This window comes from Arachis hypogaea, chromosome 9 (genome assembly GCF_003086295.3).
Source record: "Arachis hypogaea cultivar Tifrunner chromosome 9, arahy.Tifrunner.gnm2.J5K5, whole genome shotgun sequence".
Lineage (NCBI taxonomy): Eukaryota > Viridiplantae > Streptophyta > Magnoliopsida > Fabales > Fabaceae > Arachis > Arachis hypogaea.
Genome location: NC_092044.1, coordinates 230,398 through 255,101, shown reverse-complemented (window position 1 = coordinate 255,101; position 24,704 = coordinate 230,398). Strand labels below are relative to the sequence as shown.

Genomic DNA, 24,704 nt, shown 5'->3' with positions numbered 1-24,704 from the left:
ATATCCAACAGAGCATGCATCCATATATGTTTTAAAATTCTGAAAATTGCAAGTATGATAACTAATTCATAACTTTAAAGTTTATCCGCATTTTAAAAGAGAATCGAACTTTCACTCAACATTTAGTCTAAGTGACGATAAAGTATATATCTTATCTTATATATATAAATATAGAATCATAACATTAAGATGACACAAAAATTGCATATTTTGGTAAGATATATAATACTCCTTTTATAGTAGTGTTTTCATGAAAACTATGTATCGGCACTTAATTCCTTGTTTTATACATATAGTTGACCGGATCATGAAACTTGGCAATCTTAATCAGCATGAATTATTTTCTAATGAAGAAAAAAAAGGAGGTAATGAATGAGAAATGAGTGGCATTGGGAATATGAATAGGTTTTCTTAAAGCACACGTCATAAAAATAATAATAAAAGTAATCACAGTTGAAGGATTCAGGTAGCAAGTCCTAATCTGAGTACCTGCCCTACCAAACCTTCATTAATTTTTGGGAGTATATATACATACACTAACCCTAACATCATGTTTGTTAATCTTTGTTTAATGTTTACTAATTAGTTGATTAATTAATGAAATGAGCGGCATATGACACTTCACCCGCAGTCCACGGCATGACCAAATCCTTGTCTTCACTGATTGGTTACAACCTCTTCTTTTTTTCAAATATTATTTTATATAATTTTGATTTTTTTCGCTAAAACTAAATAGCAACTACACATGTTGTTTGTTACTATCCATAGAATTATATAAAATACAGTAGATCTCAAACTTGTATCTAAAATAAAAATGTAGATCTCAATCTAGATCCACTATTCTCCGTTATAAATTAAAGTATGAGACAATAATATACATACATCGATTATGTTAAAGAAATTCGAAAACTCCATTATTGCGTTAGGTATGACTATATTATTGTATTTCAAAAGTATTCGGTTTCTTTTCTTTCTTTCTTTCTTTTTATTTTTGGAAAATCTAAAAGGAACGATGCAGATAAGATAGAAAGAATGAAAGATGGACCAATATAATTTTCATAATAACAATCATAAATTCATAATATCATGCTCTAGGAAAAATGATGCAGTAATGTCGTATATATTGTCCTAAATTGTCATTATAATTATTATATTCTAATAATAATGGTCATTACCAATAACCACGTGTGTAATCTATCATAGTTCAGAGCAAGATAAATAATGACTAATATAATTGTCCTCCTATTTATCTCTAAAAAATATCTGTAACACATATTTATAATATTTTTAGGTAAAAATTTAGTACAGTTAATTTTATATAAAATTAACCGTTAAAAGTTATTAGATGACAATTTAATTAAATTATTTAACGACAACTATCAATTTCACATCAAGTTAATTAATGCATCTTAGTTTTTATATCATTTTTAACCTAATAATTTCTACTGTCATTTTTAACTACATCCGCAAAGTGCAAAATTATTTCCACATTGTTAAAATAAACCATATCTACGTTCTAATTATACAATTGAATATATATATATATATATATATATATATATATATATATATATATATATATAGCCAAATATTGACTCATTAATTATATGAAATTAAAAGAAAAGTTTTGGGGCCTCCTATGAACAAAACAAGGCAAATAATAAAAATAGCAACCTTAAGCAAAAGAAGGAACAAATGGACAATGGGAATTCATTTTTTTAGTAATAGAGAATGAGCATGTATTGTGCTCAGTTATAAATTAGTAGTGTATTTTTTATTAATATTGATATATTTTTTTAATTTCAAATTATAAATCAGAAGCTCAAATTAGTTGGCATAAAAAAATTGAGCATTTGATTTGTGAGGAAGTAAATTCAAATTTAGAAAAAAATAAAACTGAGCCTTCAATTTATGTAGGATAAATTCTTTTATTTAAAGAAAAAACAAATCAGTGAATAGATTTTGTAAAAAAAAAAAATTTAAAATTCAAATCTAAAAATTTAATTTACAATTTTTAAATACGACCTTTCGATTTGTTTATTATTGTCTTTCACGTCCAAAAATAACATATCTAGCTCCAATTTCAGTAAAAACTTCGGTCTATCTCCAATATAAAAATTAAAAGAATTTTGCCAAAGAATTAATAGAATATTCATACAATATGTATAATAAATTATTTATTTGGATTGAATTTAAAATTAAAAATAAATATTAATTAATTAATTTAATTATCATTTAATTTTAATTATAAAAATATTCTCACTATACATTGATTATATTGACTCCCCATATTTTTCCAAATTAAAAAAGGGACAATAGGACATTTTTGTGGCCCTAAACTTACATTTTTCATGTGCTCCTCTCTTAGCTTGGATTTGACGGCCGCTCTCAATTATAGACTTAGCTCTTTATGCATATTCCCAACTATATATTATTTATATTAAGAAATTAATTATTTAAGATATAAATATCAATATCATGGATCATGTGTATGCAATAACTTCACCCATTAATTTATCGATAAAGTGGAAATTAAAATAGTTATTTATTTTTACTTTTTTTATTTAATGTGATAGCTTTTCTATTTGTCTCCATTGAAAAAAAAATTAAGTTTATTATATCTATTTCATCAAACATCTAAATAAAAATTATAATATGAAGATACTATCTCTCAAAAATAATATATCTATATATACTTATTATATTAAATCAATTCCTAAAAAATACTGCTTTATTTTAAAATTTGAACCAAAATTTTTTAATTAAATTATAAATTACTTGTCATTAGACATATTAATGCCTATTGATACACTAGTATATATAAATGTGAGTTTATTTAAAAAAATATATTTAAGAAGTATTGATAATGGTAGCATAAAACAAACTAATAGTCTAATATTAATAAGGATAAATGAATAAATAAAAACGAATCACGTAACTGCCACAAATTAAATTACTATTAAGGATTGTTTACTTTGTTTTCTTTCAAGTTTCAACTATAGAATAATCATGTATCAAGTAGTAATAAACTATTAACAACATCACATTTTCCTGTGAATAATAACACCAAAATAATTTTCTACAAACAAATTAGAATTGAGAGCGAGGATTTAGCGGTAGACTTAAAACTTAAAAGCCATTCTTTGTGGCGGATTAGATGGATATCTAATTATTCATCTTCTTGAAAACTAGATATACACAAGACATTTTTTATGACTACTATACAAAAGGTTGTGATGTCTTTGTTGATGGATACATTTTTTATCATCACTTTGCTTGACCCCTCACACCTCTACCAAAATCAAATTTAATGTTACTATCTATAAACTCAGGTTTATCGTGAACCCTATCATTCTTTTGTTTAATTAAGTAGTATTACTATAGGAGTTAACAAAATTTTCAGTCTATGTGCTAATTAAGTTTAAACTTTTATACCACTTTTTTTTTTTGTATAGTTAAAGTTTAGGAAACTTAAACTTTATTACTTTTTACTAGGGGTGTTTATGACAGAGTGAAATCGGATTTGATGTGACATAAATTCGAAATATATATCAGGTCTATTTGTTAGACTCAAATCCGACTGTAGATTCGATGAAATTTACACACTTTCGAGCCACGATTATACCGAATAAAAAATCGGGTGAAAACCGGGTCGTTAACATTATCTCCTTGTAAGCCAGCATGTGAAAATATCTAAATTTTCAAGACTCCAACTATTATTTGACATGGTAAAATTCACTTAGAAAAATATAATAAGAACCAACCATTCTCTAAAATTAAAGCATAACCACAATCAATACTAATATTGTCTAATAGCACCAAATATTTAAATCAATACAAATAATACAATATTATGCATTAGTCTAAAGTCTTATGCATTTTAAACATAAAACATTAACTTATAGTCTTATAATGACTAATAACATAAAATATTAAGGTTTACAATACTTAAATTTCACATAAGAATAGCCATAATCCATCACTAATAACATAAAATATAAATTGTGTATGATAACCGAGCCACCGGGTCGAGTTCGAGTGACCTGAGCTATGGTCCGGACCTGACTCGAAATAATGACCGGGTCTATTTTTGAGACCCTTATCCGACCCTAAACCCAATAAAATCACACCAAATTAGTCCCTAAAAGATTTGGAGCTGGGTCGAATCGGTCTGGGTCATGAACACCCCTACTTTATACCACTAACTAGCTAGTAATTATTTGTACTTTGTAGGCTGTTAAAATAGTAAAAAAAATATACAAAAAAAGGATAAATGTTTCATATAAGCCAATAAAACATCAAAATTTCACAAATCAACAAAAAAAAATGATTCATAAATGAATCAGATACATATTTTTATGTAATTCGAATTATACATTTAATGTAATTCGAATCACGCTAATTCAAATTACACACAAACACTAAGTCGAATCAAGTTGATTCGAATTACACACGTAATCTATAGTAATTTAAATTGGCTAATTTCAAATTACTAATAGTATAATTCGAATTATGTTACATAGAAATTATAAATTATGAATCGTAAGTAAAATATGAATCAATCTAAAATTGGAATTATACACCCACATGCTACATAACAATGTAATATCAACAAATGACAATAATATAAACAAAAAGGAAAAGAAAGAATATTATTCCCTTTTTATATGTTTGGTCGTATATGTATCAATGTTTGAATTATTGAAGCATAGGAGTATTACTGTAATTTTTTGTTAGTAAGATTTTTATTATGAATTGTAGATTTCAAATTGTCATTTTTCAATCAATTAAAAAAAATGATGTTTTTGAATTTGTGGCTACGTGTTTAGGATCTGGAGCTTGAAAATTGGGATGAATGATAACTGTCCAGAATTGTCCATTTGTTTTTATCAACGGCTCTTATTCTCAACATGTTATCCAATTTTTTTTTTTATTTTTTATTCTTTATACAAAGACATGTTATCTAACCACTTTTTTCTTTTTCTTTTTCTAGATCCAGTAAAATTCTAATGTATATAATATAGAAAGAATTTTAAGCGTACCGAAAATATTAGTGTTTGTTTTAATCGTTGATCTAAATTATAAAAGATATATATAATATATATTAATTAAAATCAACGGTTAAAATAACTAAAATACTAGTATTCTCAATACACTTAACATTTTTTCTATAAAGATAATAAAATTAAGACAATCTAAATTAAAGGGCGAAAAATAAAATGTATAATGCTTCCTTCCGTCCAAAATAAAGTTCATTTGAACAAATTCATGAACTAAAATCATTAATGTATTTAGACATTTTTGTAAGATATATAATTAGTTTTTAAATAGAAAGAAAATGAAGATATAAAAGAAGTAATTGTTTGTATAGTTCAAAAGTTAACCTGTAAATTTTTGTAACTGCCTGTTAAATTGAAAAATTAAATTTATCAACATTTTTAATTTGTTATATATTTAAATTTTATTTAAAAAATTTATTATTGACCAATAAATTATTACGTATAAAATATAAGATTTAAAATTGATTTAAAATTTTGTAACTGGTTAAGCGGACAAATGAGTTCAAACCCAACTAAACAATTTGGTTTTGTACTTTTATTATGTTAGTTAAATCTAGGAAGCACATAATGTTGTGAGAAGTGTCGGTGGTGTGTAAGTTGTAAGAAGACAGCACTGCAAATCACACCAACTTGGGGGGTGGGTTTCTTTCTGTTTCTCTCTCACTCCTCTTTCTTGTTAAAGCTTCAATTTTTGCTGCCAAATATCTTCTTCTTCATTCTCACATTCCTCTTCTGAACTAAATCTTCCACTGCAAAGATCCAAAACACAGACATGTTTGGTGTGGATTTGAGGCAAGTGGTGGCTGGTATTCTCACCCTTGCTATGTTTGTTATGCTCATTCATATGATCAAAAGAGACCATTTTGATGCTGTTCAAGTAAGAATATCTCTTATCTCTCACCTTTTGCCAAAAATTGTTCAAAAAAAAACTTTTTTTTCTGTTTTTTTTGGGGGGGGGGGGGTGGGGTGTTCTTTGTGTGCTAAAGCTATCATCTTTTTTATCCTTTTATCTAATGTGCACACTCATTCTGAAGCATGAAGTTGAAGGGAACTTGTTTTCTCTTTATCTTTTTGCTTTTCCGCTTTTCATCTTTACTCAAAGAATTCACAGATTTTATGGTTGTATTGTAGAGCTAGCAATCCATATATACTAATCCATCTGCTACTAAGTTACTGTGAAATGAATAGCTGAGGATCTGAGCTGAAAAAGGGATTAAGTGAAATTTGAACACATTTGTGTATATATACAACATTGCTTAGCTTGTGGATAAGGTAGATCCTTAGTTTTAAAACTAGGAGACAATGTTTGACTATTAAGGGAGATAATGTTTCCAATAAAATTGTGAATTGAATTCACATCAGCTGAACTTAAAGCTAAGTAGCTTTTGGGATGTGGATTAATCATTTATTGGATTCTGAAGTTAAGTAGCACACAATGATTTAATCATAACTACAATCTATTTATTCATTTATTGTTGATGTTATATTTGATTTGCAAGGACAAACTTCCCGGAGTAACGGATGAAGTCAGCTTCGAAAGTGGAAAGTTCGATGGAACTCATGTAAGAAAGAATTTAGGTCTTTATAAGGGAGATGCCGATGAGCTAAAAGCATGTTGGGTTAAACCGTCTGGTAAGGTTTGATTCTAAAGACTAGCAAGTTATTTAGGAACTTGTATCATTTATCATGTATTCGACCCGCTCTACTCCAAAATATATGTTACTTTGGAGATTTTGTATATTAGTAAATCGATTTTAGCTGGAGCAAAATGAGTATTAATTAGCATGTAAACATGGCCTCAATCTTTATGTCCTTGTTGATTCATGTTTTGAAAATGGTTGGCAGATATGGGGGTGCAGAGTGAGGGGTATGTTACTTTTTCATTAACAAATGGGCCGGAGTACCATATATCTCAGGTACCATTTCAATCGTTCAAGCATTTTGTTTAACTTGTTGAGGAGGCGATTTTGTATCAGTAATGTGTAAACATGTGCATGAATTTGTTAAATGTCAGCAATATTATCCCTTTTATAATGAACTCTCTTCCCTACCAAAACAAAGATTGACATTTTTGTGTATGATTTTAGCAATTAAATGGTAAAATAATGTACAATATTACACCATATACTATGAATGATGGTTTTGCTGTTCTGTTATTATGATTTCGTAATTTTGTGGTATTGCATTGTTCAGATAGCAGATGCAGTGATTGTTGCCAGAAGTCTTGGGGCAACCCTAGTGATCCCTGACATCCGAGGAAGCCAACCGGGTGACAAGAGGTTAGTTAGTGCTGACTTCCATTTTCTAAGAGATTAGGATATAAGAAATGAGCAGGGAGGAAATTGTTTACCAATTTTCTGAGTCATGCTGGCCAAGTTTATGGTTTAAAATTTGAGAAATGATCGATTAAATGAGCTGCAATTTTCTGATTTGTCATTCAAGGCTAATATAATATATGGCACAGGAACTTTGAGGACATTTATGATCTTGATGTATTCATGAGAAGCATGGAGGGAGTTGTCGCCGTGGTAAAGAATCTTCCTGATCAAATATCAACAAAGAACATTGCTGTGGTAAAGGTCCCTAACCGGGTTACAGAAGACTATATAGCTACACATGTTGAACCAATTTACAGGTCAAAGGGAAATATAAGGCTTGCAACTTATTTCCCTACAATAAACATGAGAAAGGCAGGGAAAAAAGGTGACACTGATTCTGTTGCTTGCTTAGCAATGTTTGGAAGTTTAGAGTTGCAGCCGGAAATTCGTGACCTTGTTGACTCAATGGTCGAAAGACTTAAAACTTTAAGCCGGAAGACAGACGGCCAATTTATTGCTGTAGATTTGAGGGTTGAGATGTTGGATAAGAAGGGTTGCCGACCTGATAATGATGGAGAAAAGAGCTGCTACAATGCACAAGAAATCGCGGTGTTCTTGAGGAAAATTGGTTTCAACAAGGATACCACAATTTATGTGACTGAATCAAGGTGGGATAGCAGCCTTGATTCTCTGAAGGATTTGTTTCCTAAAACATATACAAAGGTGTGACTATCATTCTTCCTTAAACTCCTCTAAACACAATTCTTCTTTGATTGAATTGCGGAAGTGCTCGAATTTTTTACTTGGAATTTAAAAAGCTCTCTCTGAACTGTTGCAGAAAGCCATAATGCCCGCGGATAAGAAGACAAAGTTCTTAGATTCTCAAGATTCTGAATTGGAGAAGGTGATCGACTTCTATATAAGTTCTCAAAGTGATGTTTTCGTACCAGCAATCTCGGGTCTATTGTATGCAAATGTAGCTGGTAAGAGAATTGGTGCTGGTAAAACTCAGATATTGGTTCCAGCTGATATTCAAGATTCATCTGCTTCTGCCTCCAATTTCCTGTCTCCATATGTATCCAAGAAGAACCATTTTGCCTATTCTTGTTACTGCTAGTTTTCCAGTGAAGACATTTGAAGAAGCTGGTAACAAAAATGTTATATCAGAAACCTTCAAAAGGTCTTGTTGCTTTCCAAAACTACTCATTAGGGAGTATTAAGCGTTAAGGGCTTAAGGTTCTTTTTTTCCTTTTCCTTTTCTTTTTTGCTTCTAAATTGTTTTGAGCTTTCACCAAAAAATGGGAGAGAGGTGTTCACAAGACTGGAGTTATTTTTATTTAATGTGTACACAGGGCTTTCAGTTCATGGTATCTGTAAAATAATGCTTGCCTCATAAGTTATTTTTCATAATTGGTGAAACTGAAGCAATAATTTTTGTTTACAAAATAGAGACGAAGTTGATAATATGTTTTTGGATGGATATCTTAGTGCATATGTATGATATATTTTCTTACATTTTTGTTTCGGGTTATTACCTATATATTAGCACATATCAAATCAATCAAACCATGATTATCTTATATTCTCTATTTTTTATGGATAATTTCAGTATAGTTGTAAATCAATGGATGTGAATATAAGTTACAATTAGATACATTCATTTGTTAATATATTAAAAAGAAAATGACTTATCAATATATAACAAAGAGAGTATTAGAGAATTAAACAAAAGGCGCTTCCTCAAACAATGCTAGATGTTCTCTAATAATATCTCTTCCATCTTATTAACTTTTGTGCCGTACTCAATACAATATACTTGTAACTTATAAACAATTACAACAAAAAGATACACTACTTTTTCAAGAATTAATAATCAAAATCAGGTCCTAAACTGCTCAGCAACTTTCAAGAGACTATAAGTTTCAGCATCTGGCCTAGCTCCTCCGAGGATCATCCTTCTTAAAAAATTTGGATCATAAATCTTGGCTTTTACATAAGCCTTAATAAGGGTATTATATACAAAAGTATACCTACAATACTTAGCCTTGTGAAATTCTTCAAACAATCTCTCAGCATTTTCAACATCACCTTTCTCTGCAAAAATCTCAACAATTGAAAGGGTGGTCTCCAACCATGGGGTTGAATTTCTAACCCTCTTACTAATTTTCATCCCCATGCCCAAGTCTAATGTCTTTAAACCTTGCTCTATCAAACCAGATTTCAAGCAACCCAGAGCAAGTTGACGATAAGTTATTGCATTTGGTTTGCACCCATTTGCCTTCATGTTTCTATACAACCTAGTTGCTTTATCAACCAATCCATGCTTGCAATATACAGACATCATCGAATTGAATTGCTCTACGGATTTCAACCCTTTTCTAGTTTCCATTTCTAACCAAAGTTCTTCAGCACGGTTCAGATGTCCGATTCTACCAAATGCTTCAATAGCTAACATGTAACTTTTCGATCTAACCAAGGGGAGTTCCTGAATGATTCCCCAAACTCTTTCTAGCTCCTTTGGGCTCCCCAAATATCCATACAATACAAGTAGAACATCGAATGTTGACCAATTGTTCCCTGTAATAGACTTTTCCACAGCTTGAACATATGCTTCAGTTGCAGTATACAGCCTTGCCACTGCATGAGCAATAGCTAAAATGCAGTAAGAGATCTCGTTGGGTTCAACCTGTGCCTTCTTCATCTGAGCAAAGACCTTTACCAAGGCTTCAAGATCATGTTCATTGGCTTCTATTTTCATCAGAATATTGTAGGTGGACACGTGGGGGGTGACCTTATCTGCCTTCATCTGCGTGAGCAATTTCGGAATCAACTTCTTCCTGGAGGGAGAGGAATGCAGGATTATGAGGCGGTTGAAGACCAAATGTGAGATGGGATAAGCCAGCTCCCTCATTTTCTTCATGTAGTCAAGTGAAAGCCTTATGACACCTTTATCCAGCATTGCAATGACCAGATTGTTGTATAGCAACTCATTCTGAAACTCAGGTGGAATTCGAGGGAAGAGCTTCTCACCATGTTCAATCCCATGAAGCTTAATTGTGAATTCGACAAGATAAGAGTAATCAAGTTCCCTAGGCCTATAGGGCCTCTCTCGGATCACCCATTCCATCACCTACAATAATTGTAACATGAGTTCAACTTAAGGGAAGGTTTTTGGAAGTAAAAATCACATTTTTGGAAGCAATAATGATTGGTTGTTACCTCAAGTGCGCGTTTGTTCATGTTGAGCTTGCGAAGACGGTTGATGGCGTGGAAGACATGGCCTCTGTGAACGGGGAATCCATCGCCCATCCAAGTGCGGAAGGCAGACCCAACAGCCTCCCCTTTCCGAAGCTTCTCGATCCTTCTAGACAAGCTCTCTGAGTTCTGAGGGCTCTCGGAATCGCTTTCGGAGAACTCTCGCGGTGATTGGGTGCAAAGGAATCTGAAACGGAGGTGGGCAGAAGGTGCTCGACGCATTGCCTCAATAAACCTGCGTCGCAGCATGTTTTTCTTTTCTTCCCTCGCCCAACAGAATTGAACAAATGAACAGCACGTTATGAGAATTTCCTTTCCTTTCTTATTTTTTGGACTTGCAAGTGAGTAACACGCCATAACGAAATAGGTAGTTTTATTCGGTAAATTGGATGGATTTATCAATAAATATTCGATAGGTTTATTAATTCCATCCCGGCGTTTGTATTTCATATTTGCAAGTTTAAGTTACATGTATTTTAAAGCGATTGTATTTCGGTAGGCAATTATAGGAATTGTGATGCTAAAAACCAAAAAAGATGGATGAATGTGAATTGGGTTTAATTTAATTTTATACATCTCAATTTTATAATACCGATTGAGGGCACGATGGATGAATGTGAATGGCTGATGTACAAATACCCGTTTTCTTTTTCTTTCTTGGGCTAACGGATCGCTTCATGGACATGACGGCACAAAATATTCATGAACTAGCAGCTAGTAATTCTAACATTATCTAGAAATGTTATAATGTACATCTTCACCCATAAGTATTAGAAAAGGAAAAGGCACAACACTTTAAATCGTTGCCATACTTGCGTTTCAATCTCTTCGGGACATTGTGAAATGATGATGGCTAATGATACATTTAATATACAGTTAAACACATTGAAAATACAAGGAGGGATTAATTAGTAGTAATGCTGAAGTATAGTTGCTTTTCTTGTCAGGAGTTAGCTTAACGTGAAAAATTAGTGCTGGGGGTGTTCAGTTGACTTTGTGCGCGAGACCTTCTCCATCTTCTAAGTGGCTTGGCTAAGCAGCGTGACAATGGTGTTTTGGGAACCGGAATGAGTTTTCCGGCAACAGCAAGAGGCCAGCTGTGTGATTGGCAAAAGCACTCGTTATGACTTTGTCCCACAAAGGGAATTCTCCACTTTAATATTTTTTAGCACATGCATAATTTTTTGCGCTTGAATGTTTTCAGAGGTAGGATTAAACCAACTAGTACTATAACCCAGACGCGACCAAAATATTGCATGCAAAAATTGTTTACTTAAATATAATTGATTCCAAAAATTTTAGACCAGACCGAGTTTTCGGCTAATCTGGGTCATGAACAGTCTCCATAAGAGTACTAAAATGTGTTGCAAAGTTTCCATAACTATTATAATCAGAAATTACTGCAGGATGAGTAAACTAACCTGACAATGCCAATAACAAGAGAAGCAATCCACAGCTTCCAATCAAGTTTCACTGTTTTGGTGAACTTTCCAAGGAACTCGATGATAATTATCTACGGTTTTAAGTACGATAATGTGAGAAAAACATGCAAGTGTTGACAAATTAATCATTAAAATAACAAAATGATGGCTGTTAACCTGAAGGATAAAGGTCATTCCAACAATTCCCATGAATAGACGGTTCTTAGTCACCCCTTGGAATACATTCATTCCTTCTGGTTTCCGAGCATTGAACTCGTTGAATATCTGTAAGTTGAAAAACATTTAATTTGTCACCAGCAAGGATGCTTATGTCTACATTATATGCAGTGCGGTCATTTTTAACCGACCACCAGCATAGTTTCTTTTACTTTTTTTTTTTTTCTTTCTAAAAGGTTTTAGAAATTATTTACACTTGATAAATACTGCACACGACACTTATGTAGACTTTTTCTAGTAGAGTATATGGTTTCTTCAAGTTTTTAAATTAATGTTTCTTTCTAGTAGAGTAGATAGTTGAGACTTATAATTATTACGCTTGTTAAAAGATTTAATAATTCCTTATATTTTATATTATGTTATATTTACCAACATTTATTATGATCAATTAACAATTATATATTTTAACATATAAGTAAATTTAAAAAAATTGAACCTTCACATTGACAAAAGAAACAACACAAATTTTTATATTTAGATTTTATAAAAATAGTGATAGAATTTGGTGTATTTAATTTGGATCTCATTATTATCGAATGGAGTTAGATACTAAATGAGTACATCAAAATTAAGTTATACACACCATTCTCACTTTTAAAATCTACTTACTTGGCACAGGACGAATGCATTGAATATTAACGTGTTCTTGGTTTGACTGTCAAGGGATTTAGTTTCTTGCTTAGGTATGAAACTTTCACCAGCAAAGTTCAGAACAAGAAGAACAGTAACTTGATAGACAGCCTGTGATGACAAGTAATGCCATTAGAGGATATATGATTAGGAACTACAAGAAGTCTCTTACAACACCAAACAAAAAATAAATAAAAATTAAAAATTAAGAAAAACAATTACCTGTACAACCAAGTTTCTCCACATGACATTCGTTATAAGAGGTTCCCTGAAAGACAACATAAGGCCATGATAAAATAATATAGAGCACTAGATTGATATTCTTTTTGTCCCCCTAAAGCATCCTTGAATTCGTCATGATATATATTACAACTAAAATCAAATAAATAGAAGGCGCATATGTATGTATGCACTTAAGCGCCCGCTCAGTGCATTACTTATGCCGCAAGAATACGTTAAACAAATATTCTTCATATCCTTTTATCTGGCATTACTTTTTGGTACAATTTTTTAAATGATGTATCTGAATATTGTAGCAAAAAAGCCAAAAAAGTGAAAAACATAAAATGGAGTATTAGACTACTCTTCATGAGAAAACCAACCAATCAAAACATATACAAACCTTCGCCCAACAGGTGCTCTGCGCATAAGGCTGTCCGTTGGTGGTTCAGTGGCCAGTGCAAGCGCCCCAAGTGTGTCCATGATAAGGTTGACCCACAGAAGCTGTATGTACCAAAAAGAATGTACATCAAAAACCAACACATACATCTTTAATTCAGCCGTGATGCATGCAGTATATGTAATACAGCCAGTTGACCAGCTCGTGGGTTTTAATGCTAAACGCTGACACGTGAATTTTTAAGTTGAAGCCAGAAAAGTAGCCAACCAAAAGAAAAATCTGAACTACGATCGTAAATCATGTAGAGTTTTGCTTTTGGTGGCTTTTTAGCGTAAACAAATTAGACAGCATCTTCTCCCATACACTGGCAACTAGTGTCTTACATGATTTGATATTTTTATGTATGTCACAACACTCAAGATTCAGGAAGTTATCCCATCAGCATGCGCAAACAATTATTCATCTGTTTATCTTGCTTTAGAGTCTAAAGTAGATGTTGAATTGTTGAGTCAAAATAATATTACGCCCGACAGAAGAGAGATAGAGTCATAGAGAGATAAGAGAGATAGAGTAGGTTACCTGTACTGCATTCAAAGGAACATCACCAGAGGATATTGCTGCAACAACATTAATTACAAGAGCAGCAACATTAACAGTAAGCTGGAACTGGATGAATTTCTGAATATTTGCATAAACAGAACGTCCCCACCGGACAACCTACACAGGGTGAAAAGGAGTTCTTAGCATTGGACCAATCCACCTACTGTCTTAGTGGAATAAATTTCCCGTTAAGTCAAATTCTAATTGTCCCAGTGCATCAGCAAAATTGCCATGTTTCTTAGCCATGGTAAGCAAAACTTTATGGTGAATTATATTTATGCCTAAAGGGCCAAAAGCAAACTGTGGTAAACCAATACTAATGGACATGTTATATATAATAGATGTTCAATCCAATAAATAAAACACTTACCTTTACTACTGACGCAAAGTTATCATCCAGGATTATAATATCTGAGCTTTCTTTTGCAACTTCAGTTCCTTGGATGCCCATAGAAAGACCAATATCTGCCTAAAATACAAAATAATAAAAAACAAGATCAACTATACAAATTTATAAGGAAACTAATTTAAATTCATGGAAAATGGACCATGACTGTGTAATCAAATAATGATGGCCCAAAGACAGAAGTTAAACTTGAACACCAACTAGCCAGAACACCTATAATAATTGCAAGAATCTATATCCTAGAATGTTATATGGATGAAACTAAGGAATAAGACAGACCTCGTGAAGTGCAGGGGCATCATTGGTTCCATCTCCTGTGACGGCAACAACTTCACCTCCTTTACGTAGAGCTTGCACAAGCAAAAGCTTGTCATTAGGAGAAGACCTCCCCATGACCTGTATATATATTATGATAATCACAATCAGAAAATATATAACGAACTTGGACAGCATTCCTTCATTTAAGAATATTAATGGAAGAATAAAATTCTTTCATACAGTAGGATAGAGTACTATGATTTTGTCTGATCTTTGTAACCGATTTCATTTAGTGGAATAAGACTTTAATTGTTGTTGCTGGTGGTGGAAATTCCTTTCTTGAATATTTGTCTCTAATGTACACGATTTTTTAAAAGAGAAAAGGAATAAAGTATCAAAGAATACCGCTATTTTCTTAGCAATCTGTTCCCTTTCTTTTTCGCTTAGTGCACGGAATTTCTTCCCTTCAATTATAACTGGTTCAACAGCTTCCTCATTTGAAGTAAGTATCCCACACTCCAAAGCTATTGCCCTTGCTGTTTGAAGGTTGTCTCCGGTAACCATGCGTACCTGTGAATTCATACTTCATTGTGTAAGATGTGTGTTTCCTTTTATTACATTTTGGAGTAAAACTAACACTAATGCTGGGATAAAGTCTGAAACCATGTCCCAACAGACTCACTAATTAATTTCTCATGTTAGCTACTATCTAAACATGAAGATATTAAATTGAGCCTTGATTAATCAATATGAAAACTATACGCATCAAACTTCAAAATGATATATTACCTTGACACCAGCTTTAGTGCATAGTTCCACTGCTTCTTTGACACCAGGGCGACAAGGATCCTAAAGATACAGAATAGTTTTAGCTTAGATGAAGGATAGACCGAGTTAATTTGATATCATAAGGACCAAGTACAACATTCAAATAATAAAAAATATTTCGAAGTGCATCCAGAAAAATATAAATAAATAAATCAAATCTCGTAATACATTTACGAGATACACATCCCCAGAGCCTTGAGCTTTTAAAACAATACTTATGAATATTAAATTTATCGGACACAATCAAGTTTAAGTGTTTAACACTGACAGGAAAACTTATCCTTGAATTTTACCTTTATTCCAACAATAGCAAGCAAAACAAGATCATTTTCTGGTAACGACCATTGCTCCAAATCATCTTCATTAGATGGAACTTTGTCTAATTCATATGATCTGTAAGCAATGGCAACACAACGCAAGCTGCGAGCAGCCATGTTATCAATCGCCTCCTTGAAAGCTACCTGAAAGAAGTTTTACAATAATTAATCAACTTGGAAGATGCTGAAAAAGAAAAATTATCAACTGCTTTCAATTGCTATACTTTGTGAAATATTATCAGTTGTTACGTTAGCTGATTTTGCAAACTTTGGCATAGAGTAAGTTGCTTCAAACAACATTCTAATCGAATTGATAAGAATAAGGTGATTTTAGTGGTAATCACGTTCCATGTTTCTTAAATATTGATACCGATCCATCAAAAGATTTTTTTTTTTTCCTTATCTCCAATGTTCATTTCAGTTATTTTCATCTCAGTACTTGAAATTGCTGCTAACCTGCTCTCCCTCAATGGATTGCAAATGACCATCTGAATCAAGATATTGCGTACATGCTCCAAGAAGTATTTCTGCAGCTCCTTTCCAATGTATATGTACTCCAGAGCCCTCCTATCAAGATATTACCAAAGAAATGATGGATGAAAATTAATATAATGAATCAATAAAAGAATTAAGTATCCCGGGCACGTGATATGACCATAATAACAAAGAAAACACTTTCACTTTTATAACTTCATTTCATTCACGAGCAAAGTTAATCATCAAAAGCTAAAGGGATGCATACTCTGATACTAGTTCAAAAGTACAATGAATGGCAAACAAATATATCAAATTCTCACCAGCTTCACAGCAACACCGCCTCTTTTTTTCTCGGAATTAAAGGGGAAGACATGGAGAACTGTCGTATTTGATCTGAGAAGACTAAAATTCATACCCAACTGCAATATGTACGAGTTGAGCTTCAATCAATAGAGGGAAGGCGTGGAAGAGCAATAATAATAATAGAGGAAAAACAGCAAAGGTACCTTTACTGCCCATGAAAGAATTGCCTTCTCTGTAGGAGATCCTGAAATCTCTGCCTCTCCTCCTTCCTACCAAACCAAATTCAGTCACAAATGTAATGGTTAATAAATATTAAATGACTCGACATCAACAATTATGTCTAAGCTGTAAGAAGTTTTCAACTTGAAGAATCACAAGATACTGTTATTAGCAGAGCACATAAATTAGCACCAAACTATACAACATAAAATGGAATCCTAGAAACACTTATTAAATTATGTTCGAAGGCAAACCTTAGGCACAAAAACATTTCCAGTAGTATTCTGGGCAATGCCCTCGTTTATCAAGGATAAAACTTCCGGATTTAACTTTGATGAGTCATCTGGTGGATTTAATTTGTTCCTTCCAACATATGCCTCAACTACAGTCATCTGTAACGAAACAAAATAAGTTATTATCAAACCACAATAACTCAAGGATTCTTCTATTTATTTTATTCTTTGAGAAGGATAACTGATGGATTTTAACACACACACACACACATAGGAATTAGGAGGAATGAAATAGTAGACATGTTACAAATATGTTTAAACCTTTTTTTTCCTGTCGACGGGAAAATTGTAAAACCTTTGATAGACAATGTCTATTACAAAAACATGAACACATCTCAACAAGACAACAACAGGACAGATGAAGCTACTAGTAGAATTACTGATATGTTATGAGTTCTCTTCTATTTCTCCATATTATCCTTAATAAATAAATCCTTCCCTTGTAAATATAACAGCCAGCAATTTGTAAAGGACAATGGAATCAGAGTATGAAATCAAATTAAGCATGGAAAGATGGAAAGCAGTACAGACACCACAAGTGGACTGAAAATTTTGGTAGAGCTGTAATGACAAAAGTGTTTTGAAACCAAAACCGCCTCAACTAAATAGAAGATTGGTTGTATATATTAAATAACTTTTCTGAAGATTTGATTCATTTGCAATATGTAATTTTTAATTTACTCAGGGATTTATATATGGATCTTGCCTGATTTAAGGTCAATGTTCCTGTCTTATCACTGCATATTGTTGTCGCAGATCCCATAGTTTCGCAGGCTGACAGCCTCCGAACCTGCAAACCTTTAGTGGTTAGAAAAGAATAAAGATGTTCTAAAAAACATCAAATATTGGCACAGTAAGATATCATAGTGGCGGTATTAGACAATACTAACCAGGGCTTTGTCTCTCATCATTTTCCGCATTGAGTATGCCAGGCTATAATAGAAAGCAACAAAGAAAACTACGATTAAAATAAGACAATAATATCACACCTATGTCGTAGAAATAACCTACCAACATGTGCTTACGTTAAGGTAACAGCCAAAGGTAGACCTTCAGGCACTGCGACAACCACAATGGTAACCTGCATGCATGGCTCCGTATTTAGTTTCAAACTACTAAAAGTTTGAAGAAGAAGATGGACGAAATAGTTCAAACTCGCACTTACTGCAATGGTGAAAATTTTGATGACGCCATCAACTGCAGTACTTGCTTTAGTTTTTCCAGCAACAAATTCCACGTTTCCATCATCATCAGTAGAATGGCCAGAAAAGTATCTAGAATTCAAGCCATGACATTGTAAGTCAGGGATGGCATTGAGCCTATTTAGTGAGCTATCAGTATTAAATGTTTAAAAATAATAATAAAACAAATAATAATCAAGATTACCTGCCCAAGAGGACTGCTAGCACTAAAACAGCCACAGAAAGCCCAACTACACCAATAAAAGTTGCTACTCCATTCAAACGTACCTATTGCATGCCAACAAAACAGATGTAGTTTAAGTTTTGACACATCAACAAGTATTTCTTTAAGGTTTTGCTAAAGTAACAGCTTTTCTCTCTTTCTATCTAATGGGATGGTGGAGCAGAGTGGAACCTGCAATGGAGTCTCTTCTCCATTATCCTCTGAGATACTTGCCATCAACAATCCCCACTCTGTATTTATACCAACACCAGTTACCTACAGATGGCAGTATAAAATGTGAATCCACTGCAGTTATTATACTACATACTTTTTAACAGAGATAGAACAACCAAAAACAACAGAGACATAATTTAATTTAATAAAAAGATAATAATTCTTACACGAAACAAAAATTTAATTCATTGAATTAGAATGACACCCAAACTTATCTAAACAACCGGTAACTAAAGTTAAATTTTAAAGGAGAGATTTTTAACAAATGAAAAATCAAAGTTACACCTTTCCCCCCGGGGGGGGGGGGGGGGGGGGATTATTAACATCTAGGTTATTCAATTAAAAACATTTTAATAAGACGGATACTTTTTGCACCAAAATTCAATTATTTTTACGCCAGCAATCAGAGGATATAATATATTATACCAGCATAACTCCAACTCCATCAGCCACTTTGCAACCAGACATCAAAAAGGGTGATTTGTGATCCTTGTGAACCTGCATAGCACTATTTGTTTAAAAGTCATAAACTAAAAACCAATAATTTACGTGATTAGAAGGTACAAGAAACATACAATTTTGCTTTCACCCGTCATACTGGATTCATCAACGGCAAGTGAATGACCCGTGATTAATACTCCATCAGCAGGAACCTGAGCAAAGTAGTACAGTAAGAAATGCAGAAAGGAAACTCTTCAATTTCCCAACAAACTCAAATAGAATGCAAATTCACCTGATCTCCTATTTTAAGCGGTACTACATCACCAACAACAATGTCAAATATCGACAATTTAACTGTTCTGCCACCTCTCATGACCTGTAACAAGTTCATTAGTACGTGATCATAGATAAGGTTTCAAATGAAGTTATGTTACAATAATACAATGTTACACACCTCCAACTGTATATTTTGTTTCTCTGCATTCAAATTCTTAAACTGCAGAGATTGCCGATAATCACTGACAGCTGACAGATAAAAAGGAAAATACAACCACATAAATTCAGCAATGAACTGAATCGATATACAGCCTGTTTTACTATCGGCAAAAAACCAAAAAGAAAGGAAGAAAAGAGAGCATAAAGCAAAAGTTTATCCAAATCTCAAAGTGACTCTCTTGTGGACATACTCTAGATTGGATTTAATTCATTGCTTTCTTGATTTTCCATCCAATACAAAATAAAACAACCTTGTAAAAGAAAATAAGGATTGTACACAATACCTGTAACTACAATGACCAGAAAAACCGCAAAAGCAATGCTTCCCCCATCATACCATCCTTCACTCAAACCCTAGCAGTTATAAATGAAAGCAAGAATAAACCTCAGATACTGATAATGTCATAATACTTTCAACGGAATGGAAGAAACATTATATACAACAAGAACGATAACTGGATGTAGTAAACTGTTTTTATATAGCGAATATCAACTAGAGATTATTCACTTCACTTTATAATGTATGGCAGGTTAGTGGCATACTTCAATGATTGAGGACAAGAATATGTCAGAACATAGATTTCATAAAGACAACTAGAATCGCATCTTTTATTAATTTTTTTAATTTGATTGAAACATCACGTCTTTTTAAGTTGCATTAATTGTATGCGTTAATAAACCCAATTTTTGCATCACATTCGACAAAAACATAGGGTGATGAATCAGTTTCTTCGTGTAGAAGATATATGGAATTCCTGACTCATAATTAAGTTTCATTTCCTTCTACAGAGGCACAGACCATTCGTCACCAATGCTCAATTTACTATTATGATCTGAAAATATGAGAGTTTAATCACACCTCTGTTTTTATTCCAAGCACCAATGAGACAACTGCTGCTATAATCAATATTATAAGAGTTAGATCTTGCCATGCTTCCCATAAAAACCTCTGTAAATCAATCAAATTCACAATTAATTCATCAACTGAAATTTCTTTTGGAAAAAAAAAAAGGAAGGATAAAATCATAAAGACTATACCCAGAAGCTTCTTCCTTTTTTCCGAGGATATGTGTTAGTTCCATAAGCATTTTTCCTTTTTAGTAAATCAGCATCATCTCCACTAATTCCTTTATCGAGATTTGACCTTAATAAATTTGATAAGCCCTTGACCTGAACCAGATATCACTGGATAATATTAGCAAAGGATATTACTTAAATAGCCAAAAGAATATATTGTAGACTTGCCCCTCCATATTCTTCTAAAGCAGCAGTGTTCTGCTCCTTAGAAACTGAAGAAAGTTGTTCGAGCCCAATTCCAAAGTCACCAACTGGATGTGCAGGTGTCGGTGCTGTTACCACTGGATAATTCAAAATATAAATTGAAGGTTAGTCACAACTAATAAGTAACTCAAACAGCTGATGGAAAAATCACATGCAGTTATGTGTATTTAAGGTTGTAACAGATAATAATTGAATCTGTACAATGGTGGCCAGTTAACATATTACTGCTTTCTTAATAGAGGAACAAAAGATGGTCACCAAAATCTTTAAATTTTGAAGAGTGAAAGAGTAAAAGAAACTGTACATAAGTTTGAAAGAAAATATACCTAATTCACGTTCACCAGCCAATCTGAAAAGCAATGCTGCCTAATATAACAATTAACCATTGATTAAAAAAAGTGAAATATGGTTAGAAACAATAGAAAACATCTTTGCCATTTCAAAACATTACTCTTATGACTTGTGCATGGGCTCTAATCAAGCTTTTCTTTTGCTGTCTCTCCTCTTCCTTTTTTAGGTCCAAGGTATATCTAAAGCGCCTTGATGCATTGAGCACGAGTGCTGCTTGCTGCACGAGAGAAACTCAAGATTAGCTTCCTCAAAAGACAGCATTATACTATAATAATATTTCTAATAAAATTACAGTAGTTGAACACAATCCGGTGATTAAAATAATGTCTAAACTGGCTTCAATTGGTGAATAATCCATGACTTAATCTACTGCATTAGAGTATTAAGTGCTGCTTGCCAACCAGAAATTCAATTATAATTCATTCATATATCCTTTTTATCAAATATTAAAGGGAGGAAAAAAAAGGGAAAAAGAAAAGAGGAATGCTAGGGGGCCAACAATTTTTTGTGTTTTATAACCATTAATTGGCCATCAATAGTGTTTTTAATGGTGTGAGATTACATCTAATGATATCTAATGGTGGGAGATCTATCACTTTTGTTTTGATGGTTAAGTGCTGGCCAGAAAATACAAAAGTTGCTGGCCCCTAGACTTTTCCTAAAAGAAAAACGCATCTTCATCGAAATAAATGCGAAATAAGTTTCACCGTACATATATTGCTTCGCACATATATATAATACATAATACTTCAAGTTCGTGCATCATTATCTATTTCGTTCCCTTATTTGTATCTTAATTTTTCAACATAAAAAAGCTGATACGTCAGACATTGCTTTTCTTCACCTTTTAGGAATCACTTAATTTATAACCTCTCCTTAGAAGCAAGAAAAAACAATATCTCGTTACTATTTTATTCAACCCTTTCGATACATCATCAGCTTTGCATCGCTATAACGAAATGACAGAGATATCAAATCAAACAGCAAAATAACGGAACGAAACTCTCGTTCAGCTCAAAACATCTCGAGCATTGCATGGATCTCTCACAACAACAAGAAGGACGCCGCATTGCAGAACTAACGAGCTACGTAATATATACAGAAAATAGAGAAAATAAAAGAGAAGAAGAGAAAAGGATGCTTACTCTCCAACGGCGGAGGGTCTCGATGGGCGCATGCTTGGTGTGTTGAATATCGAAAGGATCATTTGGATCTGCAACATCGTCGTCGTCGTTGTGGTCGTCGTCGTCATAGTCGAGATTGACGGCAGCGGAAGCAGCAGCAGCAGCAGGAGGAGGAGGAGGAATGCGTCGCTGTTCGGTGGCGTCAGAATGCCTGGTGTCGACGGTTACGGTTATGTGGCCGTTGGTCATATTTGCAAATCCCAATGCGAATGCGAATGCGAATGCCAAAACCAGCCGATAACATCAACAACCGCAACAACGCTTTCTTTCAATTTTCAAATGCTGCTTATTACTGCGCGTGCGTGGGAAACAAAAAAGGCCCACGCGCACAAAACGCACACACGCCAATTACACTGTAATAATAATATTATAAATTAATTTTTATTATTAGCAACAAACACTAAACCACAGAGCTCACAAATTAAAATTCACCAGCAAAATTAGTAATAAAATTTTCAATTATTTAATAATTAAATGAGGACTGAAAATGAGTTGTTATTGGGTGGCAATGCTAGAGTGGCGCTGCGTTACGTTATATTTTGGTCGACGCTCAACAAACTTTCATTATCGCTTTACTATTCTTTTTCTCTCGTTCCTTTCTAAACATAGAATTATACAACATATACTATGGTAAGTGCCAGTACTCATAACTGATAACTAATTACTAGCCTGTTTATATCGGAAACAAATTATCTAATTAATTCAACTCTTCTAAATGTAGAGATCGTTGTGCAAGTACAAATAAAGCATACAATAATTCCAACCATTAATAATTAAGATCAATGCAGACACAGTTGTTATGCTAACTACTTGCGTATACCTACTCATCTATCAATTTATCATTCAATTGATATATGTTTAAAAGATATATAAAAAATGTAAATAATGTAAGTATTTTTTGGAGGGAGAGAAGGTCCTTAAGAAATGTTATTTAACGTTTAATTTTGAAAATAATAGTATATTATTATCAAACTCTTAATTATTAAAAATATAATAAAATTTGCATAAAAAGTGACAATATTGTATATGGATAACAAAAAAGAGTACTAGTCAGTGACAAATATATATAACTCATTGAAAAGTGTTAAGAACCTGTCAATTTTGTGATTTGTAACTATCAATTAATTATTATTGGTGTTTTTAATGGTGTAAGATTTCATCCAATAGTATAAAATTACTCACTTATCTTTTACAAGTTAAGTATTGGCCAAATTTTTAAATTTTAATAAAAATACTGGTCCTAGACTTTTTCTAACTCATTTATACAATAAAAAAAATATTGTTTTTAAAATAACTTTTTATATTAAATTATTTAAGAACAAATAGATTTAATCTTACTATTTTCGATGTTATGATCAGATCCTGTATTATTTCAGAAAGTTTATATAAAATGATTACCTGAAGATGCATGAGATGATGAGAAAATATATCTATGAAATCGACGAGTTGCCACTTCCATGCTAAGTAGTGTAACTATCATCTGAAAGAGCTTTACATTATTGAAGAAGACACATCTTCCTATACATTTTAATATTCATCAATATTATCATTTTATGTGCAATGGAACTAATTAAAATAAGAAAACCAAATAATGATAATAATACGACATACCGTATGAAAAAGATGTGTGGAGTTGGAAATAGAAGTGGATGAGTGTTGAGTGAAAGAGACTCTGATCCCATTGCAGATACCACTTATTAGCAGCTTCTTACTACTTCTTTCTTAAGTGTGTGGGAAGAGAAAAACCTATTTTTACTTTCTGGGTTTTGTATGTAGGTAATAGAGATTATAGAAGATTGACTTCAACGACCTTAACTTGGTGTGTGTCAATGGAAATCCAAGGGTACGCACCTACTATTACAATATGGGAAACTTCGTGGAAATTTCCCACTTCCCATGTCGTGATTCCAACAAAGCATGTATGTATATATATATTTATAAAATTTTAAGTATATCGATACATCGATATTTCAATAATTTTTAATTATTAATTTTAATTATATATGTTATATATTTTTTATAATTAAAATTAATAATTAAAAATTATTAAAATATTGGTATATTTATTTTAAA

General features: G+C 32.5%; 3 protein-coding genes across 6 annotated transcripts; 1 reads left to right on the top strand and 2 right to left on the bottom strand.

Moving 5' to 3' along the window:
- Window positions 1-5,570: 5,570 nt before the first annotated feature.
- On the top strand, window positions 5,571-8,858 carry LOC112709681 (protein MANNAN SYNTHESIS-RELATED 1). Its single transcript, XM_025761579.3, has 6 exons — window positions 5,571-5,937; window positions 6,560-6,692; window positions 6,906-6,976; window positions 7,254-7,339; window positions 7,525-8,101; window positions 8,217-8,858. The coding sequence occupies exons 1-6, from the start codon at window positions 5,833-5,835 to the stop codon at window positions 8,493-8,495; spliced, it is 1,251 nt and encodes a 416-aa protein (XP_025617364.1). The 5' UTR covers window positions 5,571-5,832; the 3' UTR covers window positions 8,496-8,858.
- A 277-nt stretch (window positions 8,859-9,135) lies between these two features.
- On the bottom strand, window positions 9,136-11,241 carry LOC112709680 (pentatricopeptide repeat-containing protein At1g07590, mitochondrial). Its single transcript, XM_025761578.3, has 2 exons — window positions 10,598-11,241; window positions 9,136-10,508 (listed from the first exon to the last, which is right to left on the bottom strand). Exons 1-2 carry the CDS (start codon window positions 11,081-11,083, stop codon window positions 9,258-9,260), a joined length of 1,737 nt encoding a protein of 578 aa, XP_025617363.1. The 5' UTR covers window positions 11,084-11,241; the 3' UTR covers window positions 9,136-9,257.
- Window positions 11,242-11,332: 91 nt separating this feature from the next.
- On the bottom strand, window positions 11,333-24,540 carry LOC112709678 (calcium-transporting ATPase 9, plasma membrane-type). Of its 4 annotated transcripts, none has more exons than XM_025761574.3 (35): window positions 24,243-24,540; window positions 24,030-24,149; window positions 22,593-22,984; window positions 21,548-21,664; window positions 21,423-21,462; window positions 21,061-21,173; window positions 20,854-20,985; window positions 20,675-20,764; window positions 20,100-20,169; window positions 19,775-19,845; window positions 19,613-19,696; window positions 19,455-19,532; window positions 19,306-19,377; window positions 18,838-18,921; window positions 18,628-18,710; window positions 18,407-18,515; window positions 18,267-18,322; window positions 18,132-18,174; window positions 17,948-18,031; window positions 17,203-17,340; window positions 16,933-16,998; window positions 16,747-16,845; window positions 16,406-16,516; window positions 15,926-16,093; window positions 15,594-15,653; window positions 15,210-15,374; window positions 14,826-14,942; window positions 14,511-14,609; window positions 14,120-14,257; window positions 13,544-13,644; window positions 13,144-13,189; window positions 12,901-13,032; window positions 12,232-12,339; window positions 12,055-12,146; window positions 11,333-11,730 (listed from the first exon to the last, which is right to left on the bottom strand). In XM_025761574.3, exons 3-35 carry the CDS (start codon window positions 22,818-22,820, stop codon window positions 11,589-11,591), a joined length of 3,336 nt encoding a protein of 1,111 aa, XP_025617359.1. In that variant the 5' UTR covers window positions 22,821-22,984; window positions 24,030-24,149; window positions 24,243-24,540; the 3' UTR covers window positions 11,333-11,588. The 4 variants fall into 4 exon arrangements, with proteins under 4 accessions (XP_025617359.1, XP_025617360.1, XP_025617361.1 ...); XM_025761575.3 differs by having other exon boundaries at window positions 22,593-22,923; window positions 24,243-24,534; XM_025761576.3 differs by having other exon boundaries at window positions 24,030-24,111; window positions 24,243-24,534.
- Window positions 24,541-24,704: the final 164 nt, after the last annotated feature.